Below are 20,078 nucleotides of genomic sequence, written 5' to 3' on the forward strand. Positions count from 1 at the left end.
ATCCAGTGTCTTCTTAATATCCTTAACTTCTTTAGCTATCTCATTGAATTTATTAAGGAGATTTGTTTGAACATCTGTGATTAGTTGTCTCAACTCCTTTATGTCATCTGGAGGCTTATCTTATTCCTGTAACTGGGCCATAGCTTCCTGTTTCTTGGTGTGGATATAATATTTTGTTGGTGTCTTTGCATCTGGCTTACTAGAGTATTTTTTCTGGGTGCAGTTTTTCTCTTTAGTTTAGGGCTTCCTATCCTTTCTCCCTTGCTGGTTGTGCAGTAGGAGCCAAGCATGTAGTTGGTGCTGTACGCTGTGGAGGCTCAAGCTGCCCTCATCACGCCAGGGACCAATGAAGTTTCTCCCAACTTTTTCCTTTCCCAAGGGTAGGGACAGAGCCACAGCTGTGTGGAATAATCCAAGCGCAGGCCTAGACTGTAGCTGCCCAGAGAGACTGGTGAAGCTTCACATCCCTTTCTCCCCTGCCTGGGGCAGGGATGTTGCTGCAGGTGTGGGCAGCAGTCTAGGCAGTGCAGGTCCAAGATGACCACGGTTGCCCTGGTAGACTTCTGATTTTCAGTCTATGTCAGCCAAAGTTACTTGCAGGTACCTGGATAGGCTGGTGCAGGGCTCCTCAGCCTCCCTCTCTGCCAGAGGTGGGGCTGAATATGAAGCCTTGTCTAGGGCTGCGGGCTGATCTGTGTGAAAGAAACTGGTTCCTGCTGACACTGACAGTGTCACTCAGTCCAGCTTCCCCTCAGGCTGGGGGCAGAGTCAGAATGGGGGCCACCAGCCTCTTTCTGGCTTGGTTCCCAGGGTTATATCTTAGCCAGCCAAGTCTACAAATCAGCTGAAAGCAGCAGCCAACTGTCTTCTCCTCCCCTGTTTCTGGGAAATGGAGCTTTTAATTCTAGCCACAGAATAGCTCTTGGGGTGGCTCATACTGCCAGAGTAGGATAAATCACCGGCCTCCGCAGCTTGGCCAGTAATTTCCTGGAGGGGCTGGCGCAGGTCCCCGCAGCTTCCTCCCTGCTGCAGGTGGCACTGGGGCCTAGGCTGGAGCTGCAATGTGATCTGGATGGGAAGAAGCCAGTCCCCAGCAGCACTGGATGTTCAGTCTGCCCCGCTTCCCCTCGTGCCAGGCATGGAGTTAAGGTGGTGGCTCCAGCCTCATTCTCACTTGGACAGGCTCAAACTTTAGCTGTTTTCAGGATTATACTTTACTCCTCAGTAGTTGAAGTTGGTGCCCAACCATCTCTTCCTCCCCCTTTTCTGGGAAGTGGAGCTTTCAATTCCAGCCACGAAACAGCTCCTGAAGCGGCTTGTGCCTTCAGTGGAGATGGGCACCAGCCTCCGGAGCATGGAGCCTCTACTTATGAGTCTTCTCTGCATTCCTTCTTCCATTCCTTCAAGGATGTGGCAGGATGGTTTTCTGGTCTCCTGAAGCCCCCACACAGGTGCTTCAGCTAGCTCCAGAGAGCTCTGGGTATTTGCTAACTGCCCTGTAGCAGGAGCTGACTCTAGGAGCTCCTTACTCTGCCACCATCTTGCTGGTTCTCCAATTTGGTAACATTTTACCAAATTTACTTTATCTTTTGATTGATTTATCTACTTTTTTTGTGGAACCATCAGAACTTAAAATTATAGACATTAGGAAATGTTATCCTTAAATGTTTCAACATCTTCAAAGGAAAACAACATTCTACAAAACCACAATACTCATAAGGTGCCTTAGAAAATGAAATTAAAAAACTTAAAGAAGTACAGTATATCAGTAGTTTAAATCTCTGCCACAGGTACTGCCACAAACTTTTAGAGTCTAAAATTTGTTACAATTCTTTATTAAAAGGGACAAGGAAACATTCTGAGTGATGCAAGAATGTCTAGTTTTTTTACTTAAAGGACTTCACACAGAGATAGTGATGGTACTAACTTACATTCCATCCTGGCGGGTTATAGTATATCCATATTCTGGGTAATGGAAAAATGAGACATTTACTCCAATAAGTGGAGTTCCATCAGCAGTTAAAACTTGGCCTCTTATGACGGATGCAAGGCTGAGGAAAAGAAGAATTAGAATGAACATTTGTCTTCGCAGGCCAACTTTATCATGATTTATAGATAATTCAGCCTCGGGATAAAATAACACTATCATATGTAATCAATTGTTAGTCACAAAATCAGACCTGAAATACTCCCAAGATAATGTCTGTTTTAACTCAGTGTGATCTACATTCTTTAAATGTCTCAAGTTTACTCTGGGTTTAATTCATTGTAATCTGTTTTTTTGAGAGTTCTCAAGACCAATAATTAGAGATTAATTTTTAAAATTATAAACTGTGCTTCTTTGCATAAGTCATCTATCTAGTGCTCACATAAAGAAAAGTATAATTTCCAATTAATTCCAAGGCAATCTGTAAATCTGTAGGGACCAAGAAGTATAAGATTTAAGGGGGCAATAAGGAACATTTGTACAACAACTTTTAATCAACTGCTGGGCCTAACTGCATTAATGCTGTTAAATTACTTCCGACCCAGGAGTTCTAGTGTAAATCATCTTCTTTTGCTCAGTGAGACACAAGACACCTGCTTTCACTTACTGGTTTATTTTCAAGTCATTACTGCTCTGTAAAGCACCAGTCAAACAGCTTATGCAATCTTACTGCCATGCCGTTAGCAGTTCCATTACATTAATTCATAATTTATATTATTTAGTGCACTAAAAAAAAAGTGCACTTCTGTTTTGCCTTTTGGGGTCTTTTCATTGCTTTTTTGAAACGTTTCCAACTGTGCTAACAAATCAACTAGTTAAATGAAGATTTATTGACCCCTTAATGAAATGTCCTTTTATGCCTCAGGTGCTGAAATTGACAAAGGATGTGAAATGTATCAAAAATGTTTGAAATGCAAAGTTTGGTGAAAATTTTGCTTAAAGAGTTAAAACTACTTATAAAAAAAAAAGCACATTCCTCAAATTCACAGTCATCAGCATTTTACCCGAAGTGCATGTAACTGTTGGTAATACTAACAAAAATCTGTATCAGGGACAGACAGACTAACCTCTTATTGAAAGGACTTTCCCCAGGTATGACATGGGTGCTGTCGGAGCCTATAAGGAAACTGATCCGCTCATAGAAGGGTTTGGCAGCCTGCTGAGATGGTGACTGTAAGCTCTGGCTGATGATGTCCTGGGGATCGGGCAGTCCTCGGCAGTAGGGCTGATTCTGGCAGGAGCTCTGTAAGCAGCAGTCAGGGTCCATGCAGTCGATGAGTCCATCTGTGGAGAGAAACGGAAACCAAAAGAGGAGTCTCCTTTTTAGGCTGGAATGTAGAATTCTGTTGTTTTTGTTTTGTTTGGTTTACCTCAGTGATTTTCCTTCCTACCAGTGATTTCTAAACAATACTTTCGAAACTCGATAAGATTTAAATACAATACTTGCAAGCTGCTTTCATGGAGACTAAATATTTGGATTGGAAATGTTTGTAAAGAATCATACACTGATTCTGAGTAATAAATTTAAAGAAAATTACTGATTACTTATAAGTATAATCATTCAAGCCTTCCATTTTTTAGAGAGTTAACACAGATTAAGTGTGCATGGTAAAGGGAAAGAGACCTACACAGGGTAAGCTTTAAAATTTGGGAAAGGATCAGAAAATGACAGTCTATGAAAATAAGCAAATACAAAACAACATAAAATGGGTGAGATTAGCCAGTCACCTTTTAAGGAAATAGATCTCCTAAGGAAGGATCTATAAAATGTGCTTCAGGTAAAATTAAGGCATTTCCCAAATTTTCAATAGGTGCTTGAGCCTCCAGAATGCTTCCCCTAAAATGGAAGTATTAATTAAGAATGTGGTAAGTGGGAATATTGGAAATAAGAAATCCATCATGAAAACGTGAGCTACAGTGTTTGTGACATAAAAGGAGTAATGGATGGAAAGAATCTGTGTCTTCTCCAGAAACATCAAAAGGAAACGATATTCAATTGCTCATGTTAAGTATTTTGTTTGAAACATATAAACCCACCTATTATGAGGTGAGTATGTTAGGCTATGACGGTTTGATATCATTATCCTTTAAGGTCATTATTCACTGACCAGTTGATGCAAGATTTTGTTCTGCTTGGTAATTACATTTCTCAGTGTAGGTTAATAAAAACATTGTTTCTGAAGACTTCAGTCACTTTTTTGGAAAACTGACAAAATAGTTTTAATATCTACAAACCTAACCATCAGGTCTTGGTGTGACACTGTTACGGTAAGCTCAGCTTAAAATAAGTAATTCTATGTTTTACTTGTATTCATGGTTTTGAAAACTACACTAGCCTGTTTTTTTTTTGCTTCAGGCCACTCTTAAATAGAATGTAAGCAAGCCTCTACGTTAGCTGAAAGCATACCGACAGAAAAGAAAATAGTCTAAACAGAATTAAATCGCTCAGTCTAGAAAGTAGGTCAGTAACCACACAGGTAAGGTGAGAAACAAACCTGAGAAACAAGAGACGAGAGGCCTGGGGTCAGTGCCCCTAAATCATTTTGCCTAACTGAAGAAGGATCCAGTGAACATTTTTGGTTTCCTTTCTAATACTCATTTTCCTTTCTTTGGGCAACAGCTCTAAATTTTCATTTGGGTATCCAGCCCTTCCCAGTTGTCCCTCATGCTTGGTTCAGAAATGTACATGTGACCTAACGTGTAAATCTCCGGAAGGGTCTGAAAAGAGATCCGTTTCTATAGCCTCCTACCGGCTTAGAGCTGTAAGTCTGCAAGGGTGGGGTGCTGCAGCCCTTCTGCTGCACGAGGACCTGCCTGGGAATGAAGTCATCCCAGAGGAAGCAGAGCCAAGGGCTGGAGAGATGTCATGATGACATCTTCAGGATTTCTGCAATAAATTAACACCATCTGACCTCCTGGGCTTTTCCGGTACAGAAGCCAAGGAATTCCCCTCTGCCTGTTTGGGTTGGATTTTCTGTTATTTACAAATGAAAGAGACTTAGCTTATCCAGAAACAGTAACTAAAAATCTCCTCTCTGTTCTCCTTGTAGTTGAAAAAGAGATAAGTGAATACCTGAATTTAATTTATGATGAGGAACTCTAAATTAGACTAAAAATTTAATTTTGTTTCACAATTTCAAAAAATATAGACCAGAATTTCTGATAAGCAGCTCTTATTAAATATTTTTTCTTATGATAGTTTTATACTTTCACTTAGGTATCTGTTATATTTTTGAAACAGTGGGCTGTTAATTATTTGAAACTGTATGTTTATTCCTTTGACAAATTTTTAAAGTCATATTTTTAGAATATCAAATGAAACTGAGCTTTGAAAGTTTATATGAATTGACCAAAATATTACTTTCCTAGACAAAAGGCCATGAAAATGAAAAATGTTTAAATATTTCTCGGTATTTCTAATGGAAGAAAGAGATGAAACTCTGTTATAATCTGATTTTTCCATGAGGATATATAATAATAATATTAATGTATTTCTTTTATATATCTCTCAAAGAAATGGAAGCACAGTAATTAGATTTCTAAAATAGACTTTTAACCGACTGTACCAAGATCATCTGGATTCTAAAAGACAATAAAAAAAAATACCTTTCAGAAGCAATTCCTGATTATATGTTGAGAACCTTTAACAGGCATTCTGTAGTAAATTTCATTTTAAAATTTTTACTCCATGGATTTGGAATAGGTGAGAGCAATTTAACAAAAATATTTGATTTTCTGGCAGGTTTCCCCCTTACATTCATTTAACATAAACATAAACTACTGAATAGGGTTAAGTATTACTGAATATTATATTTCATCTCCATTAATCTGGTAAATTAAGGATTAGATACCCCTCACCACCTTTTCCTCCTCCTATCTCCTACTCTAACAGTGCCTTCCTTTAGGTAATATATGACACAGTTGCCAAAGAAGAATGCTGAAATTCAAAATTGATTCATCTTTGTTAGTTTATAAAAAGCAAATGTACATCTGGTATGTAAGTCTGCAGGTCATAAAGCTGTATGAGATTGACACTTTCTAAACTAATCAGTTGGAAATGCATTTTTACAAGCCTCTTTACTAACATCAATCAGAGAAAGATTCTCATTTTCAACAGCCAAGATGCAGCGATATACTGTTTGTTATTTTTTCTGCAAAGTTTATCAGTAACTTGCCTAAGCAGGTGACGGATGGTTATGAATCTGGCTGCCTATAACGTGAGTAAACATTTTTCATTCTTTGTATTTATATAGCTAGGGCTATCCAGTACAACAAAGTTGATTACCCACTTGCTCAAATGTATAGTGTAGTAAAATTGTCTTCGTGGAATAGCTTCTCAAAATCAAGGGTCCATTTTAGTCTCAGGAATATTAAGGTGGCTTAAATTTATATTGACTTAGCAACTGTATATAATAGCATTACTCATAAAAAATCTAAAGAAAATCAGAAATGTTCAAAACCCACTGAATAACTACCTCAATGATCACTTTAAAAGCCTTCCTTTTTTCAGTTTAGGTTTTCCAATAAAGCAGTACTTTGTTGTAAACTGGATAAGTAGTTTACACCTCCACTTAAGTCCTTAATATTGCTTCTCTAGTTATCTTTTCTGACTACATTTTTTTTAAAAATTTTTTTATTTTTTATTGACTTTGTAATAATATTACATTAAAAATATATATGTGAGGTCCCATTCAACCCCACCCCCCCACCCCCCCTCTCCCCCCCCCCAACAACACTCGTTCCCATCATCATGACACATCCATTGGATTTGGTAAGTACATCTTTGGGCACCTCTGCACCTCATATACATTGGTTCACATCATGGCCCATACTCTCCTCTATTCCATCAAGTGGGCCCTGTGAGGATTTACAATGTCCAGTGATTACCTCTGAAGCACCATCCAGGGCAGCTCCATGTCCCAAAGACGCCTCCACCTCTCATCTCTTCCTGCCTTTCCCCATACCCTTTGTCCATTATGTCCACTTTTCCCAATCCTATGCCACCTCTTCTATGTGGACATTGGATTGGTTGTGTCCATTGCACCTCTATGTCAAGAGGAGGGTCAGATTCCACCTGGATGCTGGATGCAATCCTCCCATTTTCAGTTGTAATCACTCTAGGCTCCATGGTGTGGTGGTTGTCCTTCTTCAACTCCATCTTAGCTGAGTGTGGTAAGTCCAATAAATCAGATTGTAGGTGCTGGAGTCTGTTGAGGCTCAGGATCTGGCTATCACATTGTCAGTCCAGAGATTCAAATCCCCTAAATATATCTTAAACCCCAACATTAACTGCACCTCCAGCACATTAGCATGAAAGTCTTATGAAGGGAGATCCCATCTGAGTCCAGATTCATCACACATAAACACCATTTCCAAAGAGGGGCCATCTGCCCTGGTAGTTAACCCCATCGGCCATGACCATAACTCCCATGGGTCTCTTTAGCCCTCAAAGGAACCAATATCTGGGGGTTGTATCTGCTTTATCTGTCTCTCTGACTCTGCTCAGTTGTGCATGAGGGCAAACCTTCTGCCAGCCTCCAGACTCTTTTTTAGAAACTCGTAGCCATATAAACTCATTTCTCCTTTCCATTTCCCCCTTACTTTAGGTCAAACAGCATTTTAAAGTCATGGTATTTTATGTAGACATGGATATTCTGCTGATCCGCATTGAACCTTCCGTATAAGGTCATTTTCCAGTTGCATCATCAGTTGGTAGTTGATAGTGGTCCCTCGTTGCCAGGGAGGCTCATCCCCGGGTGTTCTGACTACATTTTAAAACATGCTCCTACTCTTCTTTAGGCATGTGTGTTGGTCTACAATAGTGCTGGCAAACTTTCTGTAAAGGGCCACACAGTAAATATTTTAGGCTATTTGGGCCACACAGTCTCTGTTACAACTATTCCATTTTTCTGTTGTAATACAAAGGCAGCTATACACAGCATGTAAGTGAATGGGTGTGACTGTGTTTCAATTAAACTTTATTTATAAAAACAGGTTTTGGTTCTCCCAGGTCATAGTGTGTAGACTCCTCCTCTATAGGTATATATATATGTTATACCTTGATATATTTTGGGCAAATTTAAATGATGTACAATTTGCCAGATCATTAAAATTTCTGACTCCTAGCCTTTTATCTTAGGCCACCCTTTCTCTGCCGGCTTTGCTCTGTTTGTCAGAATCTTCACTTCCTTCTTTCATGCACCTGTGGATATTTTTATTTGTTCTTCAAAACCTTGACTAACTGGATAACAAGTCATCAACCTCCTTTAAAGAATTTTCTTTTTATTCTAAAGATAATTAATGTCCAACCCCTACCATATCTGGAAGGCCCCCAAATTGCATGGTAAATCAGAGTTAGAGATGGAATTTCTGTTGCACTATTTTATTGGGGATGTCAGAACCTCAAAAACATACGGAGATGTACCTTTCGTTCCTCTTTTCTGTCACCATTCTGAAATACACATGAGCCTTGTTTGCTCATTAGTGAACTAGGATCATGTTTGCTTTATTGCATATTCTTGGTGTGTCTACTTCAGCACTCTCATGGTGACTTCAGTCTCCATATTCAGCTTACGACTCCAGGCTGATCATTCTCCTGAATTCAAAACCCATAAACTGCCTTCTAGATGTTTTCATTTGGATTCTCAGCAGGCATGCCAAACTTAATACAACCAAAACACAATATATGATTTTCTCCCCCTAACTTGTTACTTCTCCTATATTTATTTTAGTGAATGGTACCACCATCCACCCGCTTAGTTTCTCAAAGTAGAAAGCTGAACGCCATCTTTAACTCCTCTTTCTCCCTTCCACTTTCTCTGCATTCAATCAATTCAAAGTTTTTCTTTTCTTCCTGCAAAATATCTCTTGAATTGTTCTTTCCCATTTCACTATAACTACCTTCCAGGCCATCATAGTCATCTCTTAGAAAGATTTCAACAGTAGCTTGTTCTTCCTGGTTCCAGCCTTGTTCTCAAATATCCATTTTTTATACTTCAGCCAGAATAATCTTTATAGAAATCAAATTTGGTTGTTTTACTTCTCTAGCTAAAGTACTTATTTTGCTTGGTCCCCAGTGCCTTCTGAATAAAGTTAGAACTCCTCAACATGGCTTACATGTTTCCTCTGCCTGGAGATTGCTGCCTGCCTCTCCTCTCTTCCCCTTCCATTTCCTACTTATCCTTCTGGAATCAGCTCAAATGTTCAAACAATCCAGAGAAGTTAAGAGTTTAATTACTCCTATTAGCAAAATGTACTATTCTCTTAATGTGACAGTTGTCTGTTTAAGCTTCTTGAGGGCAAATCTAGTTCACTGTTGTATCCCTAGCATCTAGTAGATTGCTTGGTGCAAAGAGAGCATTTGGTATGTTTGCAGAATGAAGGAAAGAATGAGTAAGTTCCTAGAAATTGTGAGATGTAAATGTGTGCAAGTTATATCTTAGAAGCACATTAGGTGAAGTTATGAGACATGCTGCAACATCAAAGAAACTTGAAAACATTACATTCAGTGAAATAAGCAAGGCACATATGGACAAATATTTTATGATAGCGCTTATAAGAGATGACTAGAAATAGCAAATCTGCAGAGACAGAAAGATTAGATGTTACCAAGATAATGATGCTAGGAAGGCAGGCAGAGTGTTTGTACAATATAAATGAAAGTTCTGGACATGCCAAGAAAAAGGAAACACACTAGAGTTACTCTGGTTTTCTTTTAGTACTCATCTCTTTTACTCTGAGACAGTATACTAATTCTTAAATTTCTGTTTCTTTTGACTCTTAACAGGTACTGAACAAATGCTCTCAGTTAACTGGATATTAAGGAATCTATAAAGAATTATGAGGTATAAATTATAAAAGGTGTAAAAGAAATATGAAATAATTCATATTATCTTGTATGGAGAAAGAACGTACTTAAGAAAACACAAAACTCAGAATTCATGAATGAAAAGGTAAATCTCATAAAATTGACCACTTCTGCATGACAAAAGACACCATTAGCCAAGTTAAAAGGTAAGAAAACCTGGGAAAAAACACCTGCAACACACCTAACAAAGATTTAATAAGTAATATATATATAAAGATCTCCTAAAAGTCTATTTGAGATGATGGAAAAGCTTTGGTAATAGATGGTGGTGATGGTAGCTAACATTGTAAATGTAATTAATGCCACTGAATTATATATCTAAATGCAGTTAGTAGGGGAAATAATAGATGGTATATATGTTACTAGAATAGGGGTTCTTAACCTTGTTTGTTCCACGAACCCCTTTGCCAGTCAGGTGAAAATCACAGACCCCTTACTAAGTCCATGCTATATTGTGTATTATTTACTAAATGTACCATGCCTGTATCAACATGTCCCCACAAGAATGATGTTTTTTTGAATTTCAATTCAAGTTCATGGACCCCATGTTAAGGACACCTGGTACTAGAAAAAAATTTAACAAAAAGAACAATAATAGGACTGTACAACACAGTATACCTTCATCTAAGTTAGAGACTATAGTTACCTGTACAATTAAAATAATGGACTTATAAATTTTAAGAAAGCTACCACACTAATGCAAAATGTTAATAATGGGAGCAGGTATATAGGAACACTATTTTCTGCATTTTTCTGTAAAGCTGTAACACCAAATGTCCATCAACTGATGAACAGATAAATAAAATGTCATATAGTCATACCTTGGATTATTTATGCTACAGTATGGATGGCCTTTGAAAACATTATAAGTTAAAGAAACCATTCACAGAAGACATATTACATGATTCCATTCATATGTATGTTGAGAATAGGGAAATCTAAAAATACAGAAAGTAGGAGTGTTTTGCTGGTTTGAGTCTTCTGTGACTCCAGAAAATGTTTTTAAAGTGAACCCATTCCTATGCCTGTAAACCTGTAAAAAGATGGGACCTTTTGATTAGATTCAGTTAAGGGGTCTTTTGATTAGATCACTCGAGTTAAGAACCTTTGAGTAGATCGTGGGACCCAGGTGCTTCCAATTTTTGACAATTAACAATGCTGCCGTGAACATTTATGTACAGACTTCTGTTGACAAATTTTTAGCTCATTTGTGTAAAAACATCTAGGAGCACCGTTGTTGGACAATACAGTAAATCTATGTTTGGCTTTGTAGAAAACTGCCAAACATTCTTCCAAAGTACTTGCAGTGTTTTTCTTTCCCACCAAAAATGAATGAGAGTTCCTGTTGCTCCCAATCTTCTCCAGCACTTGATATTGTTAGTGACTGTGATTTTAGCCATTCTAATATATGTTAGCTTCATCCAGGGTTTCTTCATGAGGAAAAGGTGAAGGCGTACTGTATGGGAATTCTACACATGAGCACGATTGTTTTTTCAAGTTCACAACCTCTATAATAAAGATATATTTAAAAAAAAAATAGGGTGGGTTTGGGGAAAAATACACCAAATGTAAGATATGAACTATAGTTAGTAGTAATATATATATAAAGATTTATTTCTCTCCCCCCGCTCCTCCCCCGCCTTGTCTGCGCTCTGTGTCCATTCACTGTGTGTTCTTCTGTGACCGCCTCTATCCTTATCAGCAGCACCAGGAATCTGTGTTTCTTTTTGTTGTGTCATCTTGTTGTGTCAGCTCTCTGTGTGTGCGGCGCCATTCTTGGGCAGGCTGCACTTTCTTTCGCGCTGGGCGGCTCTCCTTACAGGGTGCACTCCTTGCACATGGGGCTCCCCTATGCAGGGGACACCCGTGTGGCACGGCACACCTTGCATGCATCAACACTACGCATGGGCCAGTTCCACACAGGTCAAGGAGGCCCGGGGTTTGAACTGCGGACCTCCCATGTGGTAGGCAGATGCCCTATCCATTGGGCCAAGTCCGCTTCCCTAGTAGTAATATTTTGACGATGCTCCTGCATAGTCTGTAACAAATGTTTCACAACAATGCAAGGTGATGGTGGTGGGATGATGTATGGCATCCCTGTATGATGTTATGCATGTTTATTTTGTAAGTTCACAACTTACAGATATATATATATACTTATCGTTTATGTATGTTCATATATGAATGATGCACTTCAATTTAAAAGAATAGGAAAAAAAAGAAAATGTACTAAATTAGACTAGTGATGGTTGAAGATATGTGCGACTATAGTAAAAATCATACAATTGTACACTTTACATTTTAAAAGATAGATTTATGATATATAATTTATATCTCAATAAAACTGTTTAAAAAGAACAATATGTTTCTAAGACAAAGAGATGAAAAATATATATTTTTTAAAGGAAAAGTACTGAGAATGATTTGGAGAAACTGGAACCCTTATACCTTGCTGGTAAGTAAACAATTTAGTTGGTTTCTTAACAAATTTAGAATTATTATGGGACTCAAAAAAATCCACTCTTAGGGTAAATATCACAACAAATTGAAAACAGATATTAAAACAACTACTTGTACATGATGTTCATGGCAGCAGTATTCACAGTAGCTCGAAGGTTTCTGGAAACAAACCCCACTGTCCACCAATGGATCAATGGGTAAACCAAAGGTGGCATATATAACACAATGGAATATTAAGCCAGGGGAAGCCATAAAATACTGATACTTGATTCAGTGTGGCTATACTTGAAAACGTTACGCTAATGAAAGAAACCTGATTGAGCTGATATGAAGTAGACACAGGAATTCTGTAGATAAAGGAAGCAGATTAGAGGTTGCCAGGGGCCAGGGGAAAAGGGTTTGGTGACAGAAGGCTTATTGGTACATGGTTACCTTTTGGGGTAATGAAAATATTTTACAACTACATAGGCAATGGTTATACAACACAGTGAATGTATTAAATGCCACTGAATTCTACACTGTAAAATAATTATGTTATGTTCAATAAACAATTAAAAAACAATCAAGTTAAACAGGAAAAATAGAACTACTCAATAGAAAAAAATGGGCAAAGGAAATAATGAAGCAATTAGCAAAAGAAGTAGAAATGGTCAAGAAACATACATAAAAATGTTCAATGTATTAGGAAGAAGCAAATTAAAAAAAAAATGGGGTCACTTTTACTCATGAGTCAAAATTCTCTTTTTTCACTTCACTGAACAATTTTATGTACGATGATTATGTCCAGACTATAATCAAAGCAGAAATAAACACTCATGTGAAAAGATGTACAATGGTGAAACCTACCTGAAAGGCCATTTGGCAGCAGCTGTAAAAATTTAAAATTGAAATACCTTTTGACCCAGCAATTCCACTTCTAAAAACCTATCCTAGGAAATACTGATAAACTTACACAGAAATTTAATTGCAGATACAAACAGAATGTCTGCAAATGTATACACAGATGCAAAGTCATACAGATTTGTCTGTATACAATGGAAAAAATTAGAAACTAAATTATCATCAATGTAGCAAAAAATAATACAATCAAGTTTCTATTAAAAGGAATGATACATATATTGCATGAAAAGATTTCTAAAATATACCACTCTTTAGAAGAATCAAATGTACAACAGTACTTAGAGTATAACCCAATTTAAATATAAAACATATATGCCATTATTTATATAAATGTGCATATAAATGCATTGAAAGTGGATTAGAAATATTCACACCAAGGTGTTTATAGTGGTTAACTCTTTTGACAATGAGAAAGGAATATCTGTCCTACTATTGGTACTGCTGCTGTGAATAATAATAATGATAATAATGCAAGGGTTCTTAACTTGGAGATACATGTGTCTTAAGGACGCCCATTCCTAAACAGGTACAATAGAACTTCAACACCCATTTCTACATTCCAAAGCTCAAAGTGACAGTTCATCATTAAACCCTGTGTTCTCTGTGTACCATGAGGAAGGTGCCAGGGTCCTTTGTTTCTAAAGCACTAGTTGGATTTCTCTTTCCCAGAATGGCATTTACTATACTCTGAAAATTTTGTGGATAGCAAAAGTGTTCAGAGTAACCTGAACAGATTCTCCCAAAGCAGGATCCAACTGAGTCCTCCAAGCAGCTAGTAGTAATTTTCTCCCAAATCACTATCTCCAAGAGTAGTATGCATTGTTTTCCTCCAACTGATTATTTTTTAAATTAGAGAAGTTGTGGGTTTACAGAAAACATGCATAAAATAGAGGTTCCCATATACCACCCTATTATTAACACCTTGCACAAGTGCTGTACATTTGTCAAAAGTGCTGTACATTGAAAGACCATTTTTATAATTGTACTAGTAACCGTAGTCCATTGTTAACCTTAGGGTTCACTGCTTTGTGGATTTAAAAAAAAATTTTTATTCTAGTGACATATATACAACCTAAAATTGTGAACATAATTAACAATACTGAACTGTACATTTGAATGTAGTAAAAAAGGTAGTATATTTTAATGCTTTGAGATTCTGAGCACCACTCCATGTTCTGATAATATCTGTACTCCTTTGGAAGTACTTATGATCTCTTACAACACCTTTTCTTCCCAATGCCATTACTCTCTTTTTTAAATGCATTTTTGTTTTTTTAATGTTTTTCGAAAACTCAAGAGTCTCATCCTCCTGCCAGATATTTTATTTTTCATCTATTTTCAGAACATTTCCTTATTTTCATTTGTTAATCTCTAAACTTGGACCATCTCCCATTCATCACCCTCATTCTGATATGTACATTAAAATTTCATCCATTCCTCTGCTCTTTTAATCCCTGTAATATTCTTATATATATTTTTTGCAGTTTGAACCTTTCACTTGAGTTATTTTATTTCTGTTGCTTTTTTTTGGATTACTTTCTAATTTCTGAATATCCTCAGTTGAGTTTGCTCTCAGATTCTGCACTGTCATCAGCCTCCAAAAAATGTTTTTTGTAAAAAAAAAAAAAAAAAGCCATTTTTAGGAAAATCCTCCTAAAGATATTACATCTCTACAAAATAATAATCTCAAAGGACAAAAAATGAATGACTCTTTTACTTACAAGTAAGATGTACTATTCCTGGCAGGAGTTTTATGTCAGCATTCCACCATTCTGGCACAAATGTTATCATGAGACTTTTAAGGTCATCCTTATTCCTTCTACCATCCAATCTCAGTGCAGGGCATGAGCTCCATGCCTCAGGTACCCATGGGGCCCCTATCCACTGAAGTCCAGTCAGAGAAGCAAGATATCAAGGGAGCCTTGACTAGGTCTCCCTAATGAAAAGAAGGACAGGAACACAGTAACAACTGCTGGAGGTATTGATAAGTATTGTATTGGTAAGTATCTCAATTCTGGAAAGATAGAACTTCTCTGGCAAGTTATTGCATTTTTTTGGTATGATAATTTTTAAGTGCGTGAAATTCAGTGGTATTGATTACATTTGCAATGTTGTACAGCCATCACTACTATTTCCAAAGCTTTTTGTCATCCCAAATAAAAACTCTGCATTCATTTAACAATAGCTCCTCATTCCCCCTTTCCATCACCCCATGGTAACTTTTAATTTGCTTTTTGCCTCTGATTGTGCTTATTCTAGCTATTTCATATATTTGTCCTTTTGTGTCTAGCTTCTTTCACTTAGCATAATGTTTTCAAGGTTCACTTATGTTGTAGCATGTATCAGAACTTCATTTTTTTAATGGTTGGATGCTATTCCATTAAATGTATATACCACATTTGTTTACTCATTTGTCTGTTGATGGACACTTGGACGTGGACACCTTTTGCATACTTTGAGTAATCCTGCAGTGAACATTAGTGTAGAAATAACTGTTTGCATCCCTGTTTTCTATTTTTTTTAATCCTCCCCACTTGTGGCTTTCTTGCATGCTGTCTGCTCTCTGTGTCCATTCGCTGTACGTTCTCTTCTGTGTCTGTATTTATTTATTTTTACTTCCCCTCCCCTTTGCGGCTTGCTTGCTGTCTGCTCTCTGTATCCATTCGCTGCGGGCTCTTCTGCATTCTTGCTTGTCTCCCTTCTTTTTGTTGTGTCACCTTGCTGAGTCAGTTCTCCCGGCGTCTGCAGGCTGGGTGGTGCTCTGCAGCTTGCGGGCAAGCTTGCCTTCCCGGGACATCAACTGAGGGCCTCCCATATGGTAGACGGGAGCTCATCTCATTGAGCCACAGCTGCTTCCCTCTATTTTTTTTACATACATATTTTATTTTTATTTTTTTAAAGATCCTTATATTACATAAATATTACAAAATATCCCTGTTTTCAAATCTTTTGGGTATACACCAAAGAGTGGAATTGCTGGGCCATATGGTAATTCTGTTTAAGTTTTTGAGCAGCTGTAAAACTTTCCCACCGTGAGGGGCACCATTTTACATTTCCACTAGCAATGTAAGAGGGTTATTTCCTTTTTTGTTTTACTATATATAATAGAGCGAATCATGTCTCCCACAAAGACATGTTCAAATCCTAACCTCTGGTCCCGTAGGTCTTTGAAGATCCTATTGCAGTGAGGCCAAACTGGATTAGGGTGGGCCTTAATCCAATACGTCTGGAGTCCTAACAGGCCGAGAAAGTTTGGAGACAGTAGAAAGACTGAAAATGAGGAGACAGGTCACCATGTGAGAGGCAGAGATGGAGTTCTGCATTGCTGGCAAGTCACGAGAACGCCACAGAGTTCTGAGAAAGCATGACCTGCCAAAATCTTGATTTTGGACAGCTAGCCTCCAAACTGAGAGACCGCAAGTTCCTGTTGTTTAAGCCAACTAGTCTGTGATATTTATTATAGTGGCTCTGACAAACCAAGACACCATCCTAGAGGTTGTGGTTTTAAGCTGTTAAATTTTGATGCTTGCATAGTAGGACTACAATATGAATGGTATTTAAAGACAAGAAGCCACTATGGAATTTCCGGGCTGAATGAGATTCTTATTGGGTGGCTAGATTAGGGAATGATGTTTTTAAACGTATATAGGGGAGATCCACCGTTGCAGCCAGCGTAGGACTGAGTGAGGGGCCGCTGGGATCCTCCCAGAGCGGCTGTCTCCTCGGCCTTCCGAGCCCTGCTCTGGTGGCGCCCGGGCTCCAGCTGTTGGGGCTCCCAGGGAGCTGACCATGCGGGCCACGTGGCTGAGCTGCCCGCCAGTGCCACAGGAGCAGTCTCCACCGACACACTGTACAGCCTGGCCTGCTCAGCAAGCTGCTTGAGGGCGCTGGGTGCTGTCTACTGCCTCAAGGGCTGCAGCAGAGCCAAGCTGCTGGCTGGGCCTGGGCTGTGTGGCCGACGTCTACAGGTACTGCCTTGTGAGGGTCCCCAAGGAGCTCTTGAAAGACCTCTTGCCAGGACCAGTCACCCTGGTGATGAAACGTTCCGAGGAGCTCGACAAGGACCTGAACCCCTTCACTCCTCTTGTAGGATCCGCATTCCTGACCGTGACTTCATGCAGGACTTGGCCCAGGTGTCTGAGGGACCTCTTGCTCTCACAGTGCCAACCTCAGCTCCCAGGCCAGTTCTCTGAATGTCAAGGAGTTCCAGGACCTCTGGCCTCAACTGTCCCAGGTCACGGATAGAGGGCCACTTAGATATAGGCAGATCCCTCAGTATCACCTTGGCTCACTGTGGTTGACTTCTCTGTGCCTGGAAAACGTGGCATCATTCGTCCAGGCTGTGCTGTGCCCTGGAAAGTTCTACAGCCATCCTCCAACAAAAGTACGGCTACTCCCCTCAGATGGATGCTGCCCGTGAAGCTCAGGAGGAAGGAGGCACCCAAGGACTGGTGCTGGACACGTGTGTCTACTGGCTGGTGGCTGGCAAGGCCTCGTTCGCAGGGGCCATTGGGGCTACACCCCAAAATGTGACCCTTTTGGACAGCACGTCCCCAGAAGCTGCTGGTTTAGCCTAACATGGGAAGCTTATATTTATTATCTGTAATTTCCTATTTTAGTGAAAAGCTGAATGGATAGGTTAAGAACATTCCTAAGGCCTTGTCCAGATCATTTTTTCCTTTTTTAAAAAAATTGAGTACTGATTTAAACAACAGATTTAGAATCTATTGAGAGCCTCCTTCCTGGTGGGTGGCATTTAAGGTCCAAATGAGCTAAAGGTGCCATTGTTACTTCAAAGCCTCAAGTGACAAGAGGCATGGGACTGGACTACTGCAGCTGGAATTAGGTTAGGAGAACGATCACAGACCCGCAGGCCAACTGCGTCCTCTGAACTAGTGGGGCTGGGGTGAGCTGTAATGGCCTGGTGGAGAGCATCATCATTTTGTCAATGGTGGGAAGTGTGCTCAGCTGGCAGGGGCCAGAGTGAGGGGAGAGCAAAGTCAAAGAATATTGGAAAATAAATCTCTACCATTCTCTTCAGCCAGTGGCTTTTCTTATTGATTTATAAAATAAGTTATTGTTAACTGTACCTGTAACTCCTTTATTTAAATACACTATTTACTCAGGAACCTTTTATCTTTACTCATGTATACCATATGTTAAACATAATTATTGTTGGGCATTTGAACTCGGTTTTTATTTCATATAAAACAATGCTGCTATTAAATGTCTTTGTAAATGGAAAAATAAGTATATAGGAAGAATTAGAGGGCTGCCTTATAAATCTTGGGCAGGAAAAACATGTCAGAGGTTTGGTATTGGTTTCCTTGTTCTACAGTGAGAAGGCTATAATTTGGGGGGTGGGGGTGGGGAAGGTGGAAATAATGAACAGAAGATTCCTTCTAAAAAAAATGGAAATCTGTTAGCCATATGGAATAGTTATGGGACTACAGTTTCTCTTAATATTAAAACTAAGGAAACAGATGTGGCTCAACTGATACAGCATCCACCTACCATATGGGAGGTCCAGGGGTTGGTACCCAGGGCCTCCTGACCATGTGGTGAGCTGGCCCACACGTAATGCTGCTGTGTGCCAAGGAGTGCCGTGCCACACAGGGGTGTACCCTGCGTAAGGGTGCCCCACATGCAAGCAGTGTGCCCCGCAAGGAGAGCTGTCCCATGCAAAAAAAGTGCAGCCTGCCCAGGACTGGTGCCGCATACATGGAAAGCTGATGCAGCAAGATGATGCAACAACAACAACAACAACAACGCAACACAATTTCACCTTTAAGAATAGAATCTTTAAAAATAGAAAGGATTTTCTTGTCAAGGGGCAGTAAAAGTCTGAGGTAGAGTGTACGGTGAAATAAATTGGGTCTCCACTCAGATGGCTGACTGGAAGAGGTACTCAGGGAACTAAATAATGTGGCAATAAAGGGTCACTACCTTAAACTGCACTCTAGATCACACATCATTTAACAGTGACTGATTCCTCTCTCTTTACCTTTCTTTTCTCTGATCTTAGAAACTTCATGATCAGAGTGAGTTCTGAGTTATAAACAAGCAAGGACTCAACCTAGAGGTGTGCTGACTGTTTTAGGTAAAACAGGACTTGAATAAATATTTATAAGCCTAGTCTAGGCTTGTACTGTGGATCATTTGCTTTGAGAACTTTCTCAGCTAGGACAGGATTTCTTGTAATTGTTCCCAGAGTGGGGAGGGCTGTATCCCTGGTGTGGAGATTCTACCCACAACTACCCGCTTCAGTGACCGTATGTTTCTGACATACACTATATGAACTAAAAATCTATTCCAAAGCTTCTTGTTGATTCCATGAAGGGTAGGGATGGAGTCATGGCATTTATTACAGGTAAAAGATTGCCTTTACTTCTGAAACGCCATACCAACCCCGTATACACAACTGTTTGAACCTTTAAGAAACAAGGTCCACTTGGGCAGGAGGCTTACTTTTTATGAATGTGTACGTGTTGAGAGTGGTTAAAGTTTAAAAGTTCCTCTCATCCGTTTTATCAGTAGTCAAGTCCTCCTATTCTTCATAAGAATTCCTTTTTTAAGGCAGCTGTTTCTTAACATTTCAGAGAAACAGTGGGGGGATCCATAAGCAAAAAGGAGCACTGATTTATTGAGATTCGGATTTTGAGGGATCTTCAGGCTCAGACAGTGGCGATGGGGAGCACTGGATTTGGTAGAATAAGTAGGAGGGGAAGAAAGATGTTTAGCCTAAGACAATATTTAACTATTTAAATCCTTACACGGCAGTCTTTTGTAAAAATGTTTGCTATATGTTCGTGAGTCCTGGGAATGGTAAGCAACTTTTTTTTGCTCTTCTTTTATGAAAATTGT

The 20,078-nt window shown here is 39.1% G+C and overlaps 1 protein-coding gene and 1 pseudogene across 13 annotated transcripts in view; one reads left to right on the top strand and one right to left on the bottom strand.

Moving 5' to 3' along the window:
* Nucleotides 1-20,078, bottom strand: part of TENM3 (teneurin transmembrane protein 3) — a 682,045-nt gene that overhangs the window by 86,308 nt on the left and 575,659 nt on the right. For all 13 annotated transcript variants that reach the window (XM_071213974.1, XM_058305014.2, XM_058304951.2 and 10 more), the window contains 2 exons: nucleotides 3,055-3,271; nucleotides 1,932-2,051 (listed from right to left, as the gene is read on the bottom strand). In XM_071213974.1, coding sequence (XP_071070075.1) covers nucleotides 1,932-2,051; nucleotides 3,055-3,271 — 337 coding nt within the window. The remainder of the gene's footprint in view (nucleotides 1-1,931; nucleotides 2,052-3,054; nucleotides 3,272-20,078) is intronic.
* Nucleotides 6,178-17,791, top strand: LOC139436662 (threonylcarbamoyl-AMP synthase pseudogene; annotated as a pseudogene).

This window comes from Dasypus novemcinctus, chromosome 1 (assembly GCF_030445035.2).
Source record: "Dasypus novemcinctus isolate mDasNov1 chromosome 1, mDasNov1.1.hap2, whole genome shotgun sequence".
Lineage (NCBI taxonomy): Eukaryota > Metazoa > Chordata > Mammalia > Cingulata > Dasypodidae > Dasypus > Dasypus novemcinctus.